Source organism: Lycorma delicatula, chromosome 1 (genome assembly GCF_047948215.1).
Source record: "Lycorma delicatula isolate Av1 chromosome 1, ASM4794821v1, whole genome shotgun sequence".
NCBI classification, from domain to species: Eukaryota; Metazoa; Arthropoda; class Insecta; order Hemiptera; family Fulgoridae; genus Lycorma; species Lycorma delicatula.
The window spans coordinates 196,666,229-196,686,707 of record NC_134455.1 but is presented as its reverse complement, the minus strand read 5'-3'; the positions used below and the strand labels follow the sequence as shown (position 1 = coordinate 196,686,707).

Below are 20,479 nucleotides of genomic sequence, written 5' to 3'. Positions count from 1 at the left end.
TTCATTTCTTATTTTTTGATATAATTTTCTGCTTTCACTTTCTTTCATATTCTTTGTATTTCCTGCATTCATTCATAGTTTAATATATTCACATTCTATAATTTTTTTCTTTTTAATTTTAAACGTTGACTTCTGTTGTACCTACTTTTGTAGTAAAACACCTTTTAACCTATACTTGTTGGATTTTCAATTGTAAAGTTGATATTATACCATTCTCCTTCGTTTTACTTTTTTTTAATGTAATCTCCTACTTTTCAACTTATATTTAATCAATAATAAATTGTGATTAGAGTCAGTGTCTGCTATGGATATATTCCCTAACCATGTTTCTTGTTAAGAAAATAGAATTTTATTGGTTGTACTTTTTAGTATTTTGACAGTCTTCATATGATCAATTTGTCAGAGTATTAATATCTGTTTTGCAAAATGTTACCTGGCAAACTTTGTAGTAATTTAGTTGATCCATTATTGTGCATATATTTAATGAGAATGATGTGTGTATTCTATATTGTTTTACCATCAGCTTTTTTGTTACCTAGTGTGTATCTTTATACAATTTTTTTAATTTAATAAAAGAAATCTTTTAAAGTAGTTAATGATTGTTATGCTTTATTTACTGTATGTTTCAGATTGTTATGATGAAATTTTTTTTCTTTCATTTTTTTACTTAATGGACAATTTACATACACTTTTTAACACTATACATTCTGGACCCTCAAATTAGAATACTTAAGACATGTTCTATAAAATTTTATTTGAATGATAAATTTGTTCACTAACTGCAAAGTGAGGTATACAATTGAATCAGAGTTCAGACAAATAAATCATTACACTAGGCATATGAGCACCTAGTATACAAGTCAATGTCAAAAAACTAAAAACCTTTCAAAGAAATCTCATGTCTATACACTAAAGGTAAAAAAGTAAGCTAATCTTGTACTCTATTATAAATAAGTTGATGCAAAATTAATTTTATAGAAAAAATTTATTTATTTTTGTTGTTATTGCTCTACATTTCTCCTCTACCATTAAAAATGAAAGCAAATATTAATTGATTTAATAATTATTAATTAAAGTTCAGTAGGTATAAATGAACAGATAGGTTAATGAAAGTTATTTATTAACTTGGCATACAGTTTGTTAGAAGGTTGACCCTTTTCAAAGATTAATAAAAATATTAAAGAACTGCCAGCTTTTTGTGTTTACAAAAATTATTTGTCAATAGAAAGAATGAACTTAATGGAAGAGTGCAAATCGGACCTTTATTACAATTTCAAACCAACATGTTTTATTTTTAAGTTCTTTTTTAAATTTCCTTGGCACGTATTAATCTTTTTAAAAAAATAGTATAGTCTATTAAAACTTAATCTAAATCTAACCATTAAAATGTTATTTAGGGATTTATATACAATACTCAAATCTTTTTTTAAAAATTTGATAACATTTTGTTTAGCAGATATTATTACTGTTAAACCAACCATCATTATAAAGCTGTGAAATTTTACATTAATTCCTAAGCATCAAGAAGGATATTAGAATTAATAAAAATTGATTTTTATGTTTGTAATACCAGAGAGGGTTCTTTCCCAGCATTTTGATAAACATTCTAGCTGAAATAAAAAAGTTGCATTGGATGAAACTTCCATACTGTGATTATTTGTGTTTACAATGTCTGTTCAAAAAGAATTCAATAGCCCTTCAGAAAAAAATTATAGCTTACCTGCTGACTCCCAGTTGAAATCTTCTTCAGAGTAGTTTCCTGGTATTACACACTTAACCAGCACCTCTTCCATTGCTGAAATAAAGCTCTTTTGATGTGGCTATCAGCTCTACTGTCACAATTTTCATGTCCTTTGGACTCTTAAACATGATCTTCTGGTACACTGATCATAATTAACTGTAATTCAGCAATCTTTAAACTGGTCATACAGCTCTTTAATATTTTAACTCAGCATCGTTGCCAAAAGCCCTGCTGAATTTTACATATCATTTCACTTAAAGTATCAGCTAACTTTGCCAAAACTTTATATAATAACATTATTCATTACATTATTACACACAAAGTAGAAGTGCAATGAGCGCATGTTTCACCAAAATACATACTGGCTGTCTGGCAGCAACTGATTTACTTTGAAAGTCTGAATAATAATAATACATGCACACTAGCATATACTGCTGCATCATGCTGACTGAGTTTGCCATTCAAACATAAATATTTTCAAAGAACAAAAGTAAAGTCAGATACTTTCTAAACAGATCTTATATATCCTCCAATGAAGTATAATAGAATGCAAACTTTTTTTCATGAAAGGATTTTTAAATCTGGTGACCCATTCATTGATGGCAAGTTACCAACTGTATTGAAAATTTTGTATCGCTTATAAATGACCCAGTTGTAAATAGTATGTGTGTCTTTGTCTTTCATTGGATTCTCTTACATTTATAATTCTATAGAACTTGCAAGATATTTTTTTTATTTTAGAGATTTATGTTATTTTATTTTTAAGCTGATGTGGAATTAGAAAACTGATGATGGCTACCTTTAATTGTGATGCATTTTAATACTATATAAAAAATAGTCTACTAGATGTAATTTGCAACAGAATATAATTATTTACAAAAAAGATTAATTTTTTCACTTATTTATTGTGTTATTTTTTCGTTTACTCTGTGCTTAGCTTTTTCGCAGAGATCTCTACTTCATCAGAACAGATGAACAAATGTATGAAAATTTAGATTAAAGATATACTTAAAAATTTTGAAATATAGAGAGAGATATGTTTACCATCTCAGTCACTAATATTAAATAAATAAACTATTCTTCTGCTACTTAAATACATTTTTTTTATAAATATGTAAAAGGTAATAATTAAATGAAATGTATACTGCAAAAAGATTGTCACAAATGTCTGTTTATGAAAGAGAATTCAAAAGGTATGTTTTTTATAAAGTAATTATTAATAAAGAATCAACTGTTATTTATTAATGTACTTAACATGCTTTTTTCTCAGATCTGTTTAGCGGTAATTTTTCATAAATGTAACATGGGCCCAAAAAACTGTGTATTTGTTGACCCCATGTCATGAATTGTTTGACTAAATTTATACATTATTAATTGTAGTTGTAAGTGTATATTACCATTATTACTACATGAAATTTTATATTTTCCTATCATCAGTGTTTGTTATGATAATCAGTGCATAAATAAATAACAATTGTGACATTTTATATTTATTTTTTAATTAAGAAAATATAAAGAAGTCACTGTTTAACTGGATTTAATTATAAGCTTTTATTTTAAAAATAGTTTATAGTGTAATTAAAAATACAAATATGTAAATTATTATTATGATATGTAAAATAATCATAACTTGAGTGAGATAAAAACAACAATTTTATGTGTCTGTAAAAAGAAGTTTTCTAAATATCTATTTCTTCTTTATTCTCCTTCCAATAATAATATTGCACTGGTTCAATGGTTCGTTTATGAGGTTGCTTCTTTCCTTAGATATACAATAATGCAATTGAAAACTGAATTATACCTTACACGTTTCATATTTACAACAAAAGTTTAGAGGACTGCTTACTCGTTTGATTTTAAAAAAATCAATGATTTATTATCCAAAACTTAGTAGCTCCTATGATCAACATAATTTGCTTAATTTTTCAGTCAAGAATGAAAATAAAGATTTTGAATTGAAGAAAGTTTGAATTTATTGGCATGGAAAGAGATTTAAAGAAGGTATATTCAGAAAGTAAGTATTAGGCTATGTTTTAAAAAATGTTCACAGATTATTTCTATCTCATCAGCCTTACTAAACTATTTTTCTATTTAGATTCCACCATTATAGAAGGATTTATCATCCTGCTACTCATCGGTGTAGAAGTAATGGGTGATTTTAACCGCACATCAATTCATCATTGTACTCATATGAATCTTGATGGCCACTCAGCACACAAAAAAAATGCATAATGGACCCCTTACTTTTTAATCAGCTGACTCCCTGATCAACTTCATTAATCCAAATACGTAGAATAAGACATATAAACACAATCTTGGCATGGGTGGTTTGCTTACTATGAGGGAGATCATTGCGCTTGTGTGAAATGATGACTTTGGTGATACTGGCTATCTATTTAGATTTCATATAAAATCAAATGCGTAAAAGGAATGAAAATTATAAAAGATGTATGAAGAATGGTCTGTCACCAATGATTTTTAATTGAAGTGGTCAAGTAAATAAAAATAAAAAAGAAATTCTTTGTATTATGGAAATTTCTCATTATCAAAATATAATGAATAGTACTTAACGGTTCTGCTTAAAGCATGTCATTTTATCAGGAAGGAAGGGATTTAGGAGAAAAACTGAAATAATAAAACATTATTTAAAAAATAAAATTGAAAAATTATAATTGCCTTTAGATGATGGATTAATTATAAATTTTGAGCATAGTAAGTACATAAAATGTATTATTTGGAAAGGAGGGAATACGATTTCCTAAAGGTTTAACAAATTAATAATGGTGATTGAGAGGGCATTGAAGTAAAAAACAGTTTTCTGTGTCATAAAGGTGTCAGTTCCATTGTTTAATTGGGTGTTGTTCAGAATTTTAAGTAATATGTTCTGTTTTAATGAAATAAGGGTGAAAGTGTAACAGACTCAAATATAAAGAAAAATTTTATTAATTCAGCTTCAGTTATAAAAATGAAAACTGTAATTCTAAATTTCAGCTATCTGTTTAATATGTTAATTTATAATTAAACCTTGCTATTATCAGTTAAATGAATGAACACATGTGTAGGATGTTAAGATATTTAGGGATTTTACGATATTTCATCTGCTGCCATGTTATATTATGCATCAGCTTATTCATTAGTTAGAAATAAGAGTGAATTGGGGACAATGTAAATTTTTTTAGTGTTTGATGTTTTAATAGAAATGGAAAGAAATAGTTTTCTTAATATGTGAAAACTTTATAATAGATTTTCACACAAAATACAGAATCAGATGTAATATTATAATTTTCAAATAAATGAAATGCAGTTATATTACAAAGATATTAAGTTTGTGATACTATTACTGTTAAATAAGTAAGGACTATTTTCATTGATTTGTATTTCAGTTTGAGGGTTACTTTGTAAGCTATGTTAATTTCTTGCATATTTTTTTTTATATTTTTCTTTTACAGAAAGTTCAGATCAGGATGAATCTCCTAGTGACTCAGCCATTCGTAAACCATTAGGTGAGTACATGTTTGAGTAATAAATAAATAAATCTTCTGAAGTTTATATTTAATTTACTCCTAATCATTTTATTACCTGGTTGAATCTTAATAATTCAAAGTATATACTAAAATGTTAGCTTATGAATCTATTAATTATAATTTTTCTGTAATTATCCTTAATAATTATTTGCAAAATGAGTAAATTTTATTAAAAATTATTTTTTTTTTTATTTAGATTGAAATTTTTTGCTGTTGTTAAAGGTTTTTATATATGGTACTAAAATGATTAATTAATTATTTATATCTTGAGCATACTCTTTCTTAGTCCAGGCAAGTGCTAAATTATTTGCAAAAAGCAAATAAAGAATTCTTTAATGGTTTTATATGTGTGAAATTATAAATTAATTGGCCATTTTATGTACTTAATATTATCAATATTTTAATGTACTTAACATTGTATTAGTCATTTGGACTTATTATTTTTTATAATTAAGAGATGTATCATTTTTAATAAATCGTGGTTAACAGATCTTTTTTGAGTCGGACAAGATTATAGACTGCATTCATTACACTTGGCAGTTCTAAAACATTTGAGAGAAGTAGCATCTTGAAAATAGGAGGATTCTCATCCTTCTACTTACCTAGACTATAAAATATGTATAGAATATTAGTAGTGTTAAACATTCAGTACCTGTAGATTATAGAATTTGAAGTCCTGTTTGTAATAGCCAAATACCTGCATATATTTAGCATGTTCTTATAAATTACTTGAGCAGAAAATATTTTAATTAAAGGAAAATTAAATGATTTGGAACATTTTTTGTTGAATTTATTATTTTTCACTTCCTTTTGAGCAGAATATAAAACAAAATAAAACCAGTAATTGTGTTATACCTCTGTTCAGTGTTAATATTTCTTACAGAAAATACATGAATACATGTTTCTCCAAAAATTTTAAATATTGACTAACATATATTTTATTAATAGCTGTAAAAATTCATTTATATCAGAGATGGCCATTTAATGATTGAGTTATTCCTTATAATGGCGTGATCTTTCACTTACTGATACTTATATATTATCAACTTAAAGGAAACAGATGTTCTGTGGCTCGTAGCAGATGGTATTGTTATTCATACAAAGATGATGGTTTGTGCTTTTCTTCCTGTTTGCTTATTAAGTTTACTGTAGTAGTTTGATATCTATGAGGTGAGGTGGGTTCAGATGAAGACAAGAATTTCATGATTATCATTTATGTTTCAGAACAATAAGGAAACATGTATACTTTTTTGGAGTTATCTCCTGTAATTGCTACATAGCACATTTCACTGCTCTGAAAACTTCTAGAACTTAGAAGAGAAGTCTTTTAATATATTTATTTTTATTATATTTATTTGATCAACCTAAGTACAAAACAATAAATAAAGTAGGATGACACTTACCTTATTTTATCATATATGCAAAAACATTTATGCAAATTTCTTGCATCATCAGTTGCAATACTTTTTTTTCAAATTGTACATGGGTCAATCCATTTGAAGTGTTCCAAAAAAAACAAGCTTGTTGTTTAACCAATTCAAAAAAACTGAAACTTACCCTTTGTTTCCTACATGTTTCAGGATCTTAAAGTTGTTTTTTTTAATTTTCTATATAAGCAGTTTACCTGTTGCAGCCATTTTTGTTACGGTGCGCACACCTACTTTTATGATTATAAGGGTTTGTGGAAAAAAAGATAACTAAAACACTATTGGAAGGATGAAACAAAAAGCAATTTAATCATATTTTCTCAAGGTAAAAGATTGGTCCGGTGGTCTGTTTACCTATCTCTCTTCGTTCTATGAGAAAATTACCAATAAAGTTAACATGAAAAACTATGAAATTTCACTTTTGGTCATGCTTTTCAACAGGCAGGGATGGCATACACAGTTTGAATTTTTTTTTTTACATGTAAACAAACAATGGCTGCTTACCTGGACATTTGATGCACACATTCATCATACAGCTGTAGTTATCCTTATCACAAACAAAGATACTAAGTCCTTATAATCAAGTTAGGGGCCATCAACCATGACTTTGGTGTGCTGTGGTGGGGGGGAGGGGCAGACACAAACTGCATGAGTCCCAAATACATCAACCAACATATACCATTTTGGATGGAGTTCACAGAACTTTGATCAAATTTTTTCCTTAGGGTTTTCACTTTTAAAGGAGACATACAATTCATTTAAGTTTATCAGAACAAGTTTTTGCTTGTGCACTTTGACACCATCAACATGCATACTAACACAGTCCTTTTTACCAGATCATAGCCTGGTATTATTGTCATCTTCATAAACTAACACGATTTTTTTAATTGTGTCATTACCAATTCCTGTTTTATGTCTTTTACCTAACTTCAGTAGAATGCCTTGCTCATTAACTAATTCTGTAGTAAGTCTAACCAAACACTCAGACACATTGAACTCTCATATTATTTTAGATCTGGTCCAAGATTGGGGAAGTGAGACTGATAATTTTAATTTTAACCTTATCTTCTTTAGAAGCAAGAACACATTTTAATCTTAGTTTTTAAATAAGCTCATTATATTCATGTGAAGTAGATTGAGCTGGATTTTCATTTTTAGAAACTTTTCAGTCAAAATACAATTCAAGATTCTTTATTAATTTTTCAGCTACCTTATTTATTTTAGATTTTAATGCTGATGGCCTTTGACCTATGGCCATAACACAAAGAAACTTTCCAGGAACTAAATTTAAATTTGAAAAACTGTTCTTTAAGAGGTTGCTCTAATGTTATTTTTCTTAACTGTTTTTTATATGTTCTCAAAGGGTCACAACAGAACTATCCATACTGTGACCGAATTTTGATAAAACCCTTTTTTCATGATATTTACAAACACTAGTGACATCTGAATTAACACGTAAAAAATAAGTTTGTTTTCATCATTAAATTCATAAATTTTAATGCGTTCTTTTGGCACTATACCATACACTGTTTTACGACACTCTTCATTTACAATAAATTCCTATGGAACATTGTTCTTAACTGTTTTATGTGAAATTATGTGAATATAATGTAAAAATTTAACTGATTTTAAAATTTTCAAATATAATATTATTAAATAAAACTTATTTATTTAATAAACACTTGCAAACACAGGATGAAATTTGAGAACTTGGTAAAGATGTGAACAGGTCACTATTAATGTCAGACTGATCAGTCTGTAACTGCAAAGCTAAATGGTGCAACAAGCATAAATGAGCATGTTGTAACATGAATTTTCCTGACGACTGGAAATGACTTCAAGCGCTTATTATAACATGAACACTGCAGTTGAATGATTTAAAAAAGTCTATTTCAACTATAGTAATAAGTATAAAAATATTAAAGTGCCAAGAAGACATGAAATCCCCTTCGAGCACTTATTCAGTGAGTCAAAATGGTTTGGCTTTTAACAGGTTTTTCATGATTTTTGAAAGCTTATAACTTTTTTATTAGTACAATGCACAAGAAAAATTTTTATTTGCCATAAACATCTACAAAAATACTGCAATTGTTGCAAATTTGAGATTTTTATCACCAGCCCCATCTGAGTTATTTGAAGCCAAAATTTGAATTTTTTGTAAAAAATAGTTTTCAAAAATTCATCAACATTTAAGGTTATCTATATCACGATTAATATTATTTATGGTAAAATACTAACAAATACCTGCATATAAAAAATTAATTCAAACTTTATATGCCATCCCTGCCTCTTGAAAAAAATTACCAAAAGTGAAATTTCACCGTTTTTTATGTTTAATTTTATTGGTAATTTTCATAAGAAAGAAGAGAGATAGGTAAATAAACCACTGAACCAACATTTCATACTGAGAAAATATTAATAAATTGCTTTTTTCATCTTTCCAGGACTAATAGTTTTTTTAGTTATGATTTTTTTCTGTAAATCTTTACAATCACAAAAATAGGTGTGCGCACCATAACAAAAATGGCCACCACAGGTAAACTGCTTAAATAAAAATTAGAAGAAATAGTTTCCTGAGATATTTAGGAAACAAATGGGTAAGTTTTTTTTTTGAATTGGTCAAGCAACCACCCTTGGGTCATTTCAAATGGACTGACCCTCACATCAAATTACATATTACACATAAATATTATAAAATGATAAAAAAATTTTTTACCTAAAGGTTTATGATAAAAATAAATTTAAACCTGCATACCAGACAAATAACCATATAATAAAACATTTAAAAAACAATAAACATACTGATTCACATGGTTTATATAATTGAGTGGAATTTATCAAATAAAAATAATGATTGTAATATAATGATTCTGACTATATTTATATAGGAAAAACTACTAGATTTTTCAAAACTAGATTCTCTGAACATTTTAAATATTATAAAAATGGAAAACTGGGTTTCTCTAATGTTTCTGACCATCTTATTAATAATACACATTTAATATCTGATATTCAAACAAATTTGGAAATACTGGAAGTTTAGACATGTTAGAAAGATTCTATATATACAACTCCCTCTATGAATCATGAGACCTTGCCGATCGTGAGGGGACTTGAGTGCTCAGTGATACAGAGTAGCTGGACCGAAGGTGCAATCATATCAGAAAGGTGTCTGTTAAGAGCCAGACTAAGGAATGATTCCTGAAAGAGGGCAGCAGCTCTTTCAGTAGTTAAGGGCGTAGGTTAAGAGGACTCAAACAGCTATATCAATATCACTCAATCTTCTAAGTACTGCACAGCTGAAAGTAATGGAAAACTACACCTGTTTTTTATTCCAAGAAAATGTAGCTCTCTGCATTTCCATATAACAAAGATGGAGGTGCCTTCCTTTGTAAAATATTCCCTTGTTTGAATCTCCGGGTGGGGACTACTAAGAAATGGATCACCAGAAAATTAAAAAATAACATCCTATGAGTCGGAGCATGGAATATTAGAAGACTAAAAAAGGTTGGTAGGTTAGAAAACTTAAAGAGGGAAATGGATAGGATAAATGTAGATGCAGTAGGAATTAGCAAGATTCGGTGGAAAGAAGAAAACGACTTTTTGTCAGGTGATTTTAGAATAATTAACTAGGATTCAACTAAAGGGCAGGCAGGAGTAGGTTTCATAATGAACAAGAAGACCGGGAAGAGAGTAGAGTATTTCAAAATGCATACTGATAGAATCATTGTAATAAGGATGAAATCAAAACCTCAGCCAACAACGATTGTTAACATCTACATGCCTACATGTGCCCATGATGATGAGGTAGGGTGTGTATATGAAGAAATTGACGAAACACATAATAGAGGATGAAAATTTAATAATAGTTGGAGGTTGGAATGCAAGCACTGAAAAAGGCAAGGAAGGAAATAATGTGGGTGAATACAAGCTGGGCAAAAGGAATGAAAGAGGGGACTGACTCATTGAGTTTTGCATGAAGTATAATTTAGTAACAGTCAACACCCAGTTTAAAAATCATAATAGAAGAATGTACACATGGAATAAGCCTGGTGATAGTGCAAGATATCAGATAGATTATATCATGGTTAAACAAAGATTTAGAAATCAACTCATTGACTGCAGAGCTTATTCTGGAGCAGAAATTGATAGCGACCATAATTTAGTAATAATGAAATGTAGATTGGGGTTTAAAAACCTGAAGAAAAGATGTCAGATGAATCAGTGGAATTTAGAGAAGCTTGAGGAAAAGGAGGTAAAGAAGATTTTTGAGGAGGATATCGCAAGAGGTCTGAGTAAAAAAGATAAGGTAGAAAATATAGAAGAAGAATGGGAGAATGTTATAAGGAAATTCTTAAATCAGCAGAAGCAAACTTAGGTGGAATTAAGAGAACTTCTAGAAAACCTTGGATATCAAAGGATATATTGCAGCTGATGGATGAACGTAGAGAGTATAAGTGATAGAGAAGGTAAAAGGATCTATCTACCATTAAGAAATACTATAAACAGGTAGTGCAAATTAGTGAAAGAAGAGTGGATTAAAGAAAAGTGTTCAGAAACGGAAAGAGAAATGAACATTGTAAAATAGACTGAGCATACAGGAAAGATAAGGAAAATTTTGGGGTACATAAATTAAAATCTATTAATGTGTTAAGATGGTACATTGATTTATAATACGAAAGAAAAGATCAATTGGTGGGTGGAATACATTGAAGAGTTATATGGAGGAAATGAATTAGTAACTGGTGTTATAGCGGAAGAAGAGGGAGTCGAAGAGGATGAAAAAGGAAATAAGATACTGAGATCTGAATTTAATTGAGCATTAAAAGATGAATGACAGAACGGTTCCTGGGATAGACGGGGCAGAATTACTGCATAGTGCAGGTGAGGAAGCAATAGATAGATTATAAAAAATGGTGTGTAAATAGAAGTTCTGTCAGACTTCAAAAAAAGTGTTATTGTCATGATACCAAAGAAAGCAGGAGCAGATAAATGTGAAGAATGGGAGAATTGAGAGGAGAGTAGAAGAAGTGTTAGGAGAAGACCAATTTGGTTTCAGGAAAAGTATAGGGACAAGGGAAGCAATTTTAGTTCTCAGATTAATAGTAGGATGAAGATTAAAGAAAAACAAACCAACATACATATCATTTATAGACTTAGAAAGGCATTTGATAACGTAGACTTGAATAAAATGTTCAACATTTAAAAAAAATTATGGTTATGTATTGAGATAGAAGAACAATTGCTAACATTTACAGGAACCAAACTGCAACAGTAGTAATTGAAGAACATAAGAAAGAAGTCATTGTAAAAAAGGGAGTCGGACATGATGTTCCCTATCCCCGTTACTTTTCCATTTTTACATAGAACTAACAGTTAATGATGTAAAAAAACAGTTTAGATCTGTAGTAGCAGTGCAAGGTGAAAAGATAAAGATACTACAATTTGCTGATGATATAGTAATTCTTGCTGAGAGTAAAAAGAATTTAGAAGAAACAGTGAATGGCGTGGATGAAGTCCTACGCAAGAACTACCGCACGAAAATAAACAAGAACAAAACGAATGTAATGAAATGTAGGTGGAACACTGAATATAAAAATTGGAAGAGAAAAGATTATGGAGGTAGAAGAATTTTGTTATTTGGAAAGTAGAATTACTAAAGATGGATGAAGCAGGACTGATATAAAATGCCAAATACCATAGGCGAAACAAGCTTTCAGTCAGAAATATAATTTGCTAATAAAATATAGTTATATAATTATAAAAGTAGATTTATTTAATTTGTTCAACCTTTAAACAGAGTATAAGGATGACACGGTTATAAAAGCTGCAGTAGATGGCAGCACTTCAGACAGTGTTAATGCATTATTCTATTTAAAGACTGTATAGTAATGTAGCATTGGCTAGCTAGACCACATGTATATTTATTCTATTTAAACTATTTATTTTTTTTAGTTTATTTTTATTTTAATATTTAATTTTAATTTCAGTTATAAAATACTCATATTTAAAAAGTCTAATAAAGAAATTTTATTGTTTTTTTTTATAAAAAGTAAAAATTATTTTGTTATTTTATAATATTTACATGTAATATGTAATTTGATGTGAACAATTTGAAAACAAAATGTATTGCAACTGATGATGCAAGAAATTCGCAAAAATATTTTGCATATATGATAAAATAAGGTAAGTGTCATCCTACTTAATTTATTGTTCTGTAGTTAGGGTGATCAAATAAATATAATTTTGTATAATAGTGCAGAGGAATATGATTCATAAAAGAATTAATTTTAGAAAAATTTAGTTTTATATGTAGTCATCATATAAATATAGAAAACATAATTATTCATTTAAGTATAAATGGTGTATTCTTTGCTCAAATTAGGTTTGAGTTATAGAAATCAGCTTATATTGTAAAAAGAAACAATGTGTACATTTTGACATGACAGTCATGCAAACCCTTTGATTATAATTTTATATTAGTTTAGATCAGCACTATCATAGAAATTTATGAGGGTGATGAAAACATACACATTAATTGCTTCACCCTTCCCAGAATTGATATTGAGCAATTTATTATTTTTTATTGATTTGTGGAACTGCTTGCATATTGTTTTAGCAGTTAAAAAAAACTCAAAACTTATTAATTTAAATTAAATGTATAACTAATTAAATTTATAACATTAAATTACATATGTAGTTTTTTCAGGATATTTTATATTTACATAACTGTTATTCAACAAACTTTAGAAATCTCAGATGATGCATAGGGTGAATATGGATTGCTGGACTGGCAACCGGCTTCTTACAATCTATGACGTACTGTCACGGTTCACTATCCCTTCCATTGTACCGCTTGTCAACTACTTCAAACATCCCAGATAGAACTACTGCTCATCTTATGTCTTTATACTAAACTTTAATGATTAATTTAAACAAAGATAGAACTAGACTGTTTTAAAAGTGATTTACTGTACTCTTATTTCATTCCAATTTTATTTTTATTTAATTGAAAGCGTTTAATTTAATTTATGGACCTAACCCACTGTTGATTTTTTCTTTTGTTTCCTTTCCTAAGAAATTTTGATTTGTTGTTTATTCAGAAAACTCAGCCTAATGAATTTCCTAGCATTAGCAAATTTTAATAACATGTTTATTTTTAAGCACTAGGTATTTTCTCACAGTTCACAATTTTATTTAGTTATCTCCACATCTGTGAATCTGGTGAAGAGGTTTGTCTACTTTCTTCACAGTATATGCAAACTACTGTGTTGATATTGTTATTGTCATAGATCAACTTTTCATTTGCCTTTCATTTGGCCTTTCTTTTGCCAGATTTATTATCACTCTCTTCTCTGACAATTATGAATCTAGCAAGATATCTCAAAGCTTGTTCTTTATGAATGCTTCAGGTAGCAGAAGTTTATTTTGTCTCTTCTTTGTCCATATCATCTGGTTTGTCTTCCTCCATATTTAAAGGCATTGTTTTGAACATAAAAGCAGTTAAGTAGGTTACTTTTCACCATCATCTTCAAATATTTGATTACTATTACGACTATCACTAATAATGTGATTTTAGAAGATGCAGCTTTAATTTATTCTTAAATTATGTGGATAATGCACATCAAATTATTAAAATGGTGATTTCTAGAATGTTTTGGCTTGGCTCCAAATTCTATCTTCACTGGTAAGACTAATATGCAAATTTTTAATTCAGTTATTGGAGATCAAGTGTCATTTATGCGTAGCTTGCATGCTTTGAACCCTCTCTTTTACCTTTCATTTTTAGCAGCCAGTATATTATTTGAAATCTCATGCTGCTTCAGAGTATCTTCATTAAGCAATTTGTTCTCCCAACTCCCTTCATATCCTTATTTTTACTTTTTTCTCAAATCCTTCAGTTTTTTCTTCATTATCCTTAAAAGTGTCCTCAATCATCTTTTTCTCTTTCTTTTATTTGTCCTTTTACCCCTATTTTATTTTGTGTTCCAGTTGGTAATTCAGAAGAAAAATAGCATGAACAGCATTTGCTTTAAACAAATTTCTTTGGGTTCCCGTATTCTAACGTCACAGTTTTTTCCTGAAAAGTGTTTGAAGTGGTTTCTATCAGTATTAGAATCAATAGGATTGTTTCACCTGCAACAGCTGACTCATTTTTTTTTTCTTTAAATCATAATTTTTGGGAAACTTGTGAAAAGAATAAATTTCCTTGTTTTATCAGTATAATTCTTACTATATTGAATGTAGCAATCGACCAGTGGTTTTTTTAAACTTAGTAAAAACACACTATCTGATAAAATGTTATACATCCCATTATTAATTATTATTTACTAAAAATATATATAACAAATAACATTTAATAGAATTTAGCTTATAACCTAAAAAAAATACCAATGTCTTAAAAAATAGGCATCCAAATAACCTACATTGATTTAAAGAAAATTGTATCCTACAATTCAGTTTACTTAGCCCTCTTAATATAGTTAAAATCAAGAAACAGATTCACAAATTCAATTAGCTTCTAACGAAAACATACCCTATCTCTCTGCTCTGGTCTAATTTTGGGAACAAGGTTAATGCTCACCCCTCCCACACTGCAGATCCATCACACAGTTCTCTACTCATCCTTTGTCACACTAACAGCAATTATCTTAGCTCTCCAGGACTTGGTGCCAAAACGCCTATCTTGGCAAAGTAAGCACCCAGGTGGACTCCTAGCCATTCGGATTGCTGTTCTATCTATACATTCATAACAGCATCAGACCGTTTCAGCCATCCTCCACAAGGTTAAGAATCTCAGGAAGCCAACAAGTATGCTCCACTCTCCTCCAGTTTTCCAATTAACCTGCAGATCAAAACCAGAATTGATTTTCACAAGCTCATAAACTACTTTGGTACTTCTTCAGCTTCATACCTGGGGGCAGACATATAAGGCATGACACACATCATTAATGGCCTTATGCTCTGGACACAGACCTGAATTCAAACCAAATTTGACCCACCTATTCCTAAAGCACCACGTCCAGAAAGAAACTGTGTAATATGTCGATTGGCTGAAATCCAACAACTTAAAGAAAAAATAATATGCATGTAATGACTATCAGACAATTCAGTTCACCTGACTTGCCACAAATGGAAACCTTGGTTGTATATTTCTATTATGCACTCAGAGATAAGTTTGCCTACCTTCTTGGCATCATAGTGTAATTGGCGCTGTCGCAAGGCTATCAATGGACTTAATACCAGAAATAGGAAGGACCGCCTGTCTTGAGACAGTGCTATTGGCACCAATCAATGTAAAAGTGCAACATACAGCATTATAGCTTCACATACTCCCTTATATAGAATACACATGTTTCTGAAATTAAGTCCCAATAGGGGTGAACTACTCTCCGAACACTGAAGAAAGCAAAACAAGTCTTTTCGGCAGCATATTGAAAGTGCTCTTTGAATTGAAGATTCTCATTGAGGATAACACTTAGATACTTCTGCAGTGGTACATACCTAATTTTATGATCTGCCATTGATACACGAGATCGTCATGTAAAAGGTAATCTGTCCTTGAGCAACACCATTGTTTTCTCATCATTGATTTTATGTTATAAACTCCACAATTGGAGTTTTTTTGTAATCTAGGCTGCCCTGAATTCGATTTCATTCCTTAAATCTCCTTTAACCAGCCAATGCTGATTTATTTAATTTTAGTATTTCAACTTGCTAAATTTAATAATTTTCAAAATGCAAGATTTATCCCACCATCATTTTGGGTGCAAACATTGTACCAACTTTTTATAGATACCATTTTTCTTGTGTTACCATTTAAAATATTACAACCCCTGGGCCAACTCCCAAGAAAGGGTTGAAATTCTATTTTTCTTCAAAAGGTAAAATAGTTGACCGATACCATACTTGAAAGTTAACAGTATTCTATCTGAGATGGTTTTAAAGTTGTTGTGGGGTTTGCATACTTTGACTCGTTCTGTATATTACTTTTTTAATACTTTCTTCTTGTATGGGAATGAATTTAAAAATTTGGTTTAATTTATAAACGATAAAAATTAGTAAAAACTCATTAAAATGTTAGCTTATAATTTAATAATATTAAATCTATCTTTTACTCAACAGAGTTGTGAAACCATAGGAAAATTTATTGCTGAGCATAATGAGTTAGCCAAAGCATACAATGTGTTAGAAGAGGTGAAGAAGGAAGTTTTTACAGAAACAGAATCAAAAGTTACATATAAAAAGTCTAAAATTACAAATGATTATAAATAAAAGTTCATTGTTTTATTCAGTTTTATTGAATGAAGTTTATTGCAACAACGTATTAATGAGTTTGAAATTAGAAGTTTTAAATCGGTTATTGCTTAGAGATTTGTATAAAAATTAATCTTTTCGTACTTGATTTGATTTATAAATAGCAGTAATTTTCTTTTTATAAATTATAGTAAACTTTTTAATAAGTTTTTATGTTTTCTAGAACATATCAGTTAAACAGTAATAGTTGTTCACATTTTAATATCTTTTTGTTTGAAATGTTTCTTGGAAATGCTACATTCATGTTCCTAAATTATTTAACTTATGAGATACCTAATAGTTTTTCATTTTTAATTATATTTGGAAGTTCTTGGTTAATATCTCTATATGTGTGACATTCTTTTTTTCATTCATCATGATTTAACTCAATTTCAAATATAAAACAGCCATAATTTATTAAATAACTAAAGCATATTTGTTAAAAGTAGCATTATATTAGTACAATTAAGATAATAAGATACATTGCGTATATCGAACAAAATACAAAACATTCATCAACTAAAAGGTGCAGTATGCAAAGCTTTGTAGTAGAGATTTAAAAAAATTATATTTCATGTGTTTATCCATTTAATTTTTTATCATTATTGAGAACTTTTTGAATTTTTTTAAAATGTATAATTAATGTGTTTTTGTACATATATAAATATATGATTCTGTGTTTGTATGTGCTTATTCACATAGTTATGTATTATACATCAAAATTAGTATTTCTGTTCATCTTATGTACATTTCTTGTAGAAGAGTTAATACAATTAGATCATAAAATTTAGGACAAACTATTTTCATTAAAACATAAATAAATATTCATTTATCTTTTAATGAATTACACAATTTGTAAATTTTGACATATTGGTTATTACATACTGGTTATTATATTTTAGTACCTGCAAACAAGTTGCTGTAGTTCAATGTAAATTGTTTGGTAATGTGTAAAGAATTTTCAAAAAATGTAAATACTGTGAATGAGATCAGTAAACTTTCTAAAAATGTAATAATGTTTTTTTTTTTCAGTACTCTAAAAAAAGAATTGTATCCTGGAAAGAATTGTTAAAATTAATTTCTATATTCCCTTAAAGAGTTAGAATTTCTTTTCTCGGCACATGAACTTTACTGTTCCAATTATTTGGCAGAAACCAAAAAATCATGCCACTGACTGTTATTTTTGTCTGACTAATATTGCCAGCATTAGTTCAAAATTAAAGCACACCATTTCATATCCTAATTTACCATCTGCCATGAGGCCTGTGGCTCACAGTGAAGAACTACTTGTGCCTAAACTACCAGAAAATATCAAACTTGGCAATGATTAACAAAAAAAGATTTGCCAGAGGATAATGATGATGTAAGGATTGATCCAGACTATGAAGCTTCAGGTTTGTCTGGCGAACCAAATTTACTAACTCAAGGGGACCTTAGTGACCTTGTTCGAGATCTGAATTTATCAAAAAAGGAAGCTTATCTTTTAGGCTCATGATTAAAAGGTTGGAACCTCTTCCACCACGAAACAAAAATATATATTTTTAGAAATAGGCATAATGACTTCAAGAATTTCTTTGTATTTGAAAATGGACTTGTTTATTGTAATAATGTTTTGTCTGTAATGGAATCATTTGGTCATGAGTACAAAGCAGAGGATTGGCATTCATTTATTGATTCATCTAAAGTTCATCTGAAAGCCATGCTTCTGCACATTGGAAATGAGTTTCTATCAGTAACACTAGCTTGCGTTATGGATCTGAAAGAAACTTACATGAACATAAAACTTCTATTAGATAAAATAAAGTATGAAGAATTTCAGTGAAATATCTGTGATGACTTGAAAGTAATTTCCCTGTTGCTAGAGCTTCAACTTGGTTTCACCAAATTCTTTTATTTTCTTTACCAGTGGGATGGAAGAGACCAAAAAAATCATTACATACAGAGAGAGTGGCCAAACTGAACAGCATTAACTCCAGAAAAGAATAATGATAATGTTGTTAATGCACCACTTATTGATTCAAAAAAAGTTTATTTACCTCTACTACATTTAAAGTTGGAGCTTATGAAAAACTTCATGAAAGCAGTGGATCGAAGTAGGCTTGGATTTGCTTACTTAAAAAATAAGTTTCCAAAACTCAAAGAAGGAATCTTTGTAGGACCTCAAATTAGAGATTTATTTAAAGATGAAAACTTAGATAGTACGTTAAATGAGGTGGAGAAAGCTACATGGAAGTCTTTTAAGAATATTAGCCAGACTTTCTTAGGAAACCATAAATTTGAATATTACAAAGAAATAGTGGATGATCTTTTAAAATCTTATAAAATCATGGGATGCAACGTGTCACTGAAGATTCACTTTTACTCGCATTTGGATTTCTTCCCACCAAATTTAGGAGCAGTCAGCGATGAAAATGGTGAACGTTTCCATCAAATATTTCATATATGTAAAAGCGGTACCAGGGAAAATGGGCTCCGAGAAGCTAGCTGACTATTGTTGGACCCTAAAGAGAGATGTTCATGATGCAAAATATTGTAAAAAATCAAACATTACTACTTTTTAGATATGATTATATTGTATTAAGAATGTGTTTTAAAAATGTAATATTGCAAAATTAAAATAGTTATTTCTAAAAATGCTTATGTGATTGACTAATTCTGAAACCATTTGAATTCAGCACGAAAAATGCTATTAGATTCACCCATTTTCACTTCTGGAACAAAAAATATATCAAATTTTGTATACCTGTGTAATTAATTTAATTGATTATAATTATATATGTCTATGTGAAAATTTTATATGGTATCTACTTAGTTTATCCAACTTTTATCTACTTCCTTTGCCGTCCATGTAGAGCGACTCACAGGTCGCTCTACATGAACGATGGAGTGCATACATTACATTTGTGCATGAATTTATTTGTTGGTTGATTGTGTTAACTTTGTATGCATACATCAGTGTTTTTCTTTCGTTTTTAATTTTATCCTGATGTGATGATGACATTCAGTTGAGTAATTTTTTGAGAATGGAGCAGAGTTCCAAAATGCATTAAAAGTAAGTAGATACCATAGATGGATGATATAATTATAATTTATTAAATTAATAAACACAAAGTATACTATATGTTATTTTAGTTTTTTATACTAATATACTAGTTATTAAGTGCATTTTAAACGTAAAAAACTAATAATTTAATAATTGTTTTGTGTTAATCATTTATTATGTGTCTGCAGATTTTGAAGGTGATGATGAAGATGGTGAGGAAGACTGGCGTGAAGAATTAACATCATGTTATGAACAAGATTCACAGTTCATGGATGAATTAAGAGCTAGAACAGAATTTGAGAATAAAGTAAGATTTTTGTTTCACTATTTGTGATTGTAATGTTTAGATCATCTAGGCTTTCTTTATTGGCCTGTTTTTAATATTAGTTTTAAACAGTTGAATAATATGTTGTATTAATGATTACACAAAAACTAAATCAGAATATGA

The 20,479-nt window shown here is 29.1% G+C and overlaps 1 protein-coding gene across 2 annotated transcripts in view; it reads left to right on the top strand.

The window, feature by feature from the left end:
- Positions 1-20,479, top strand: part of Dyb (Dystrobrevin) — a 116,938-nt gene that overhangs the window by 89,465 nt on the left and 6,994 nt on the right. For both annotated transcript variants that reach the window (XM_075369658.1, XM_075369664.1), the window contains 2 exons: positions 5,191-5,244; positions 20,220-20,338. In XM_075369658.1, coding sequence (XP_075225773.1) covers positions 5,191-5,244; positions 20,220-20,338 — 173 coding nt within the window. The remainder of the gene's footprint in view (positions 1-5,190; positions 5,245-20,219; positions 20,339-20,479) is intronic.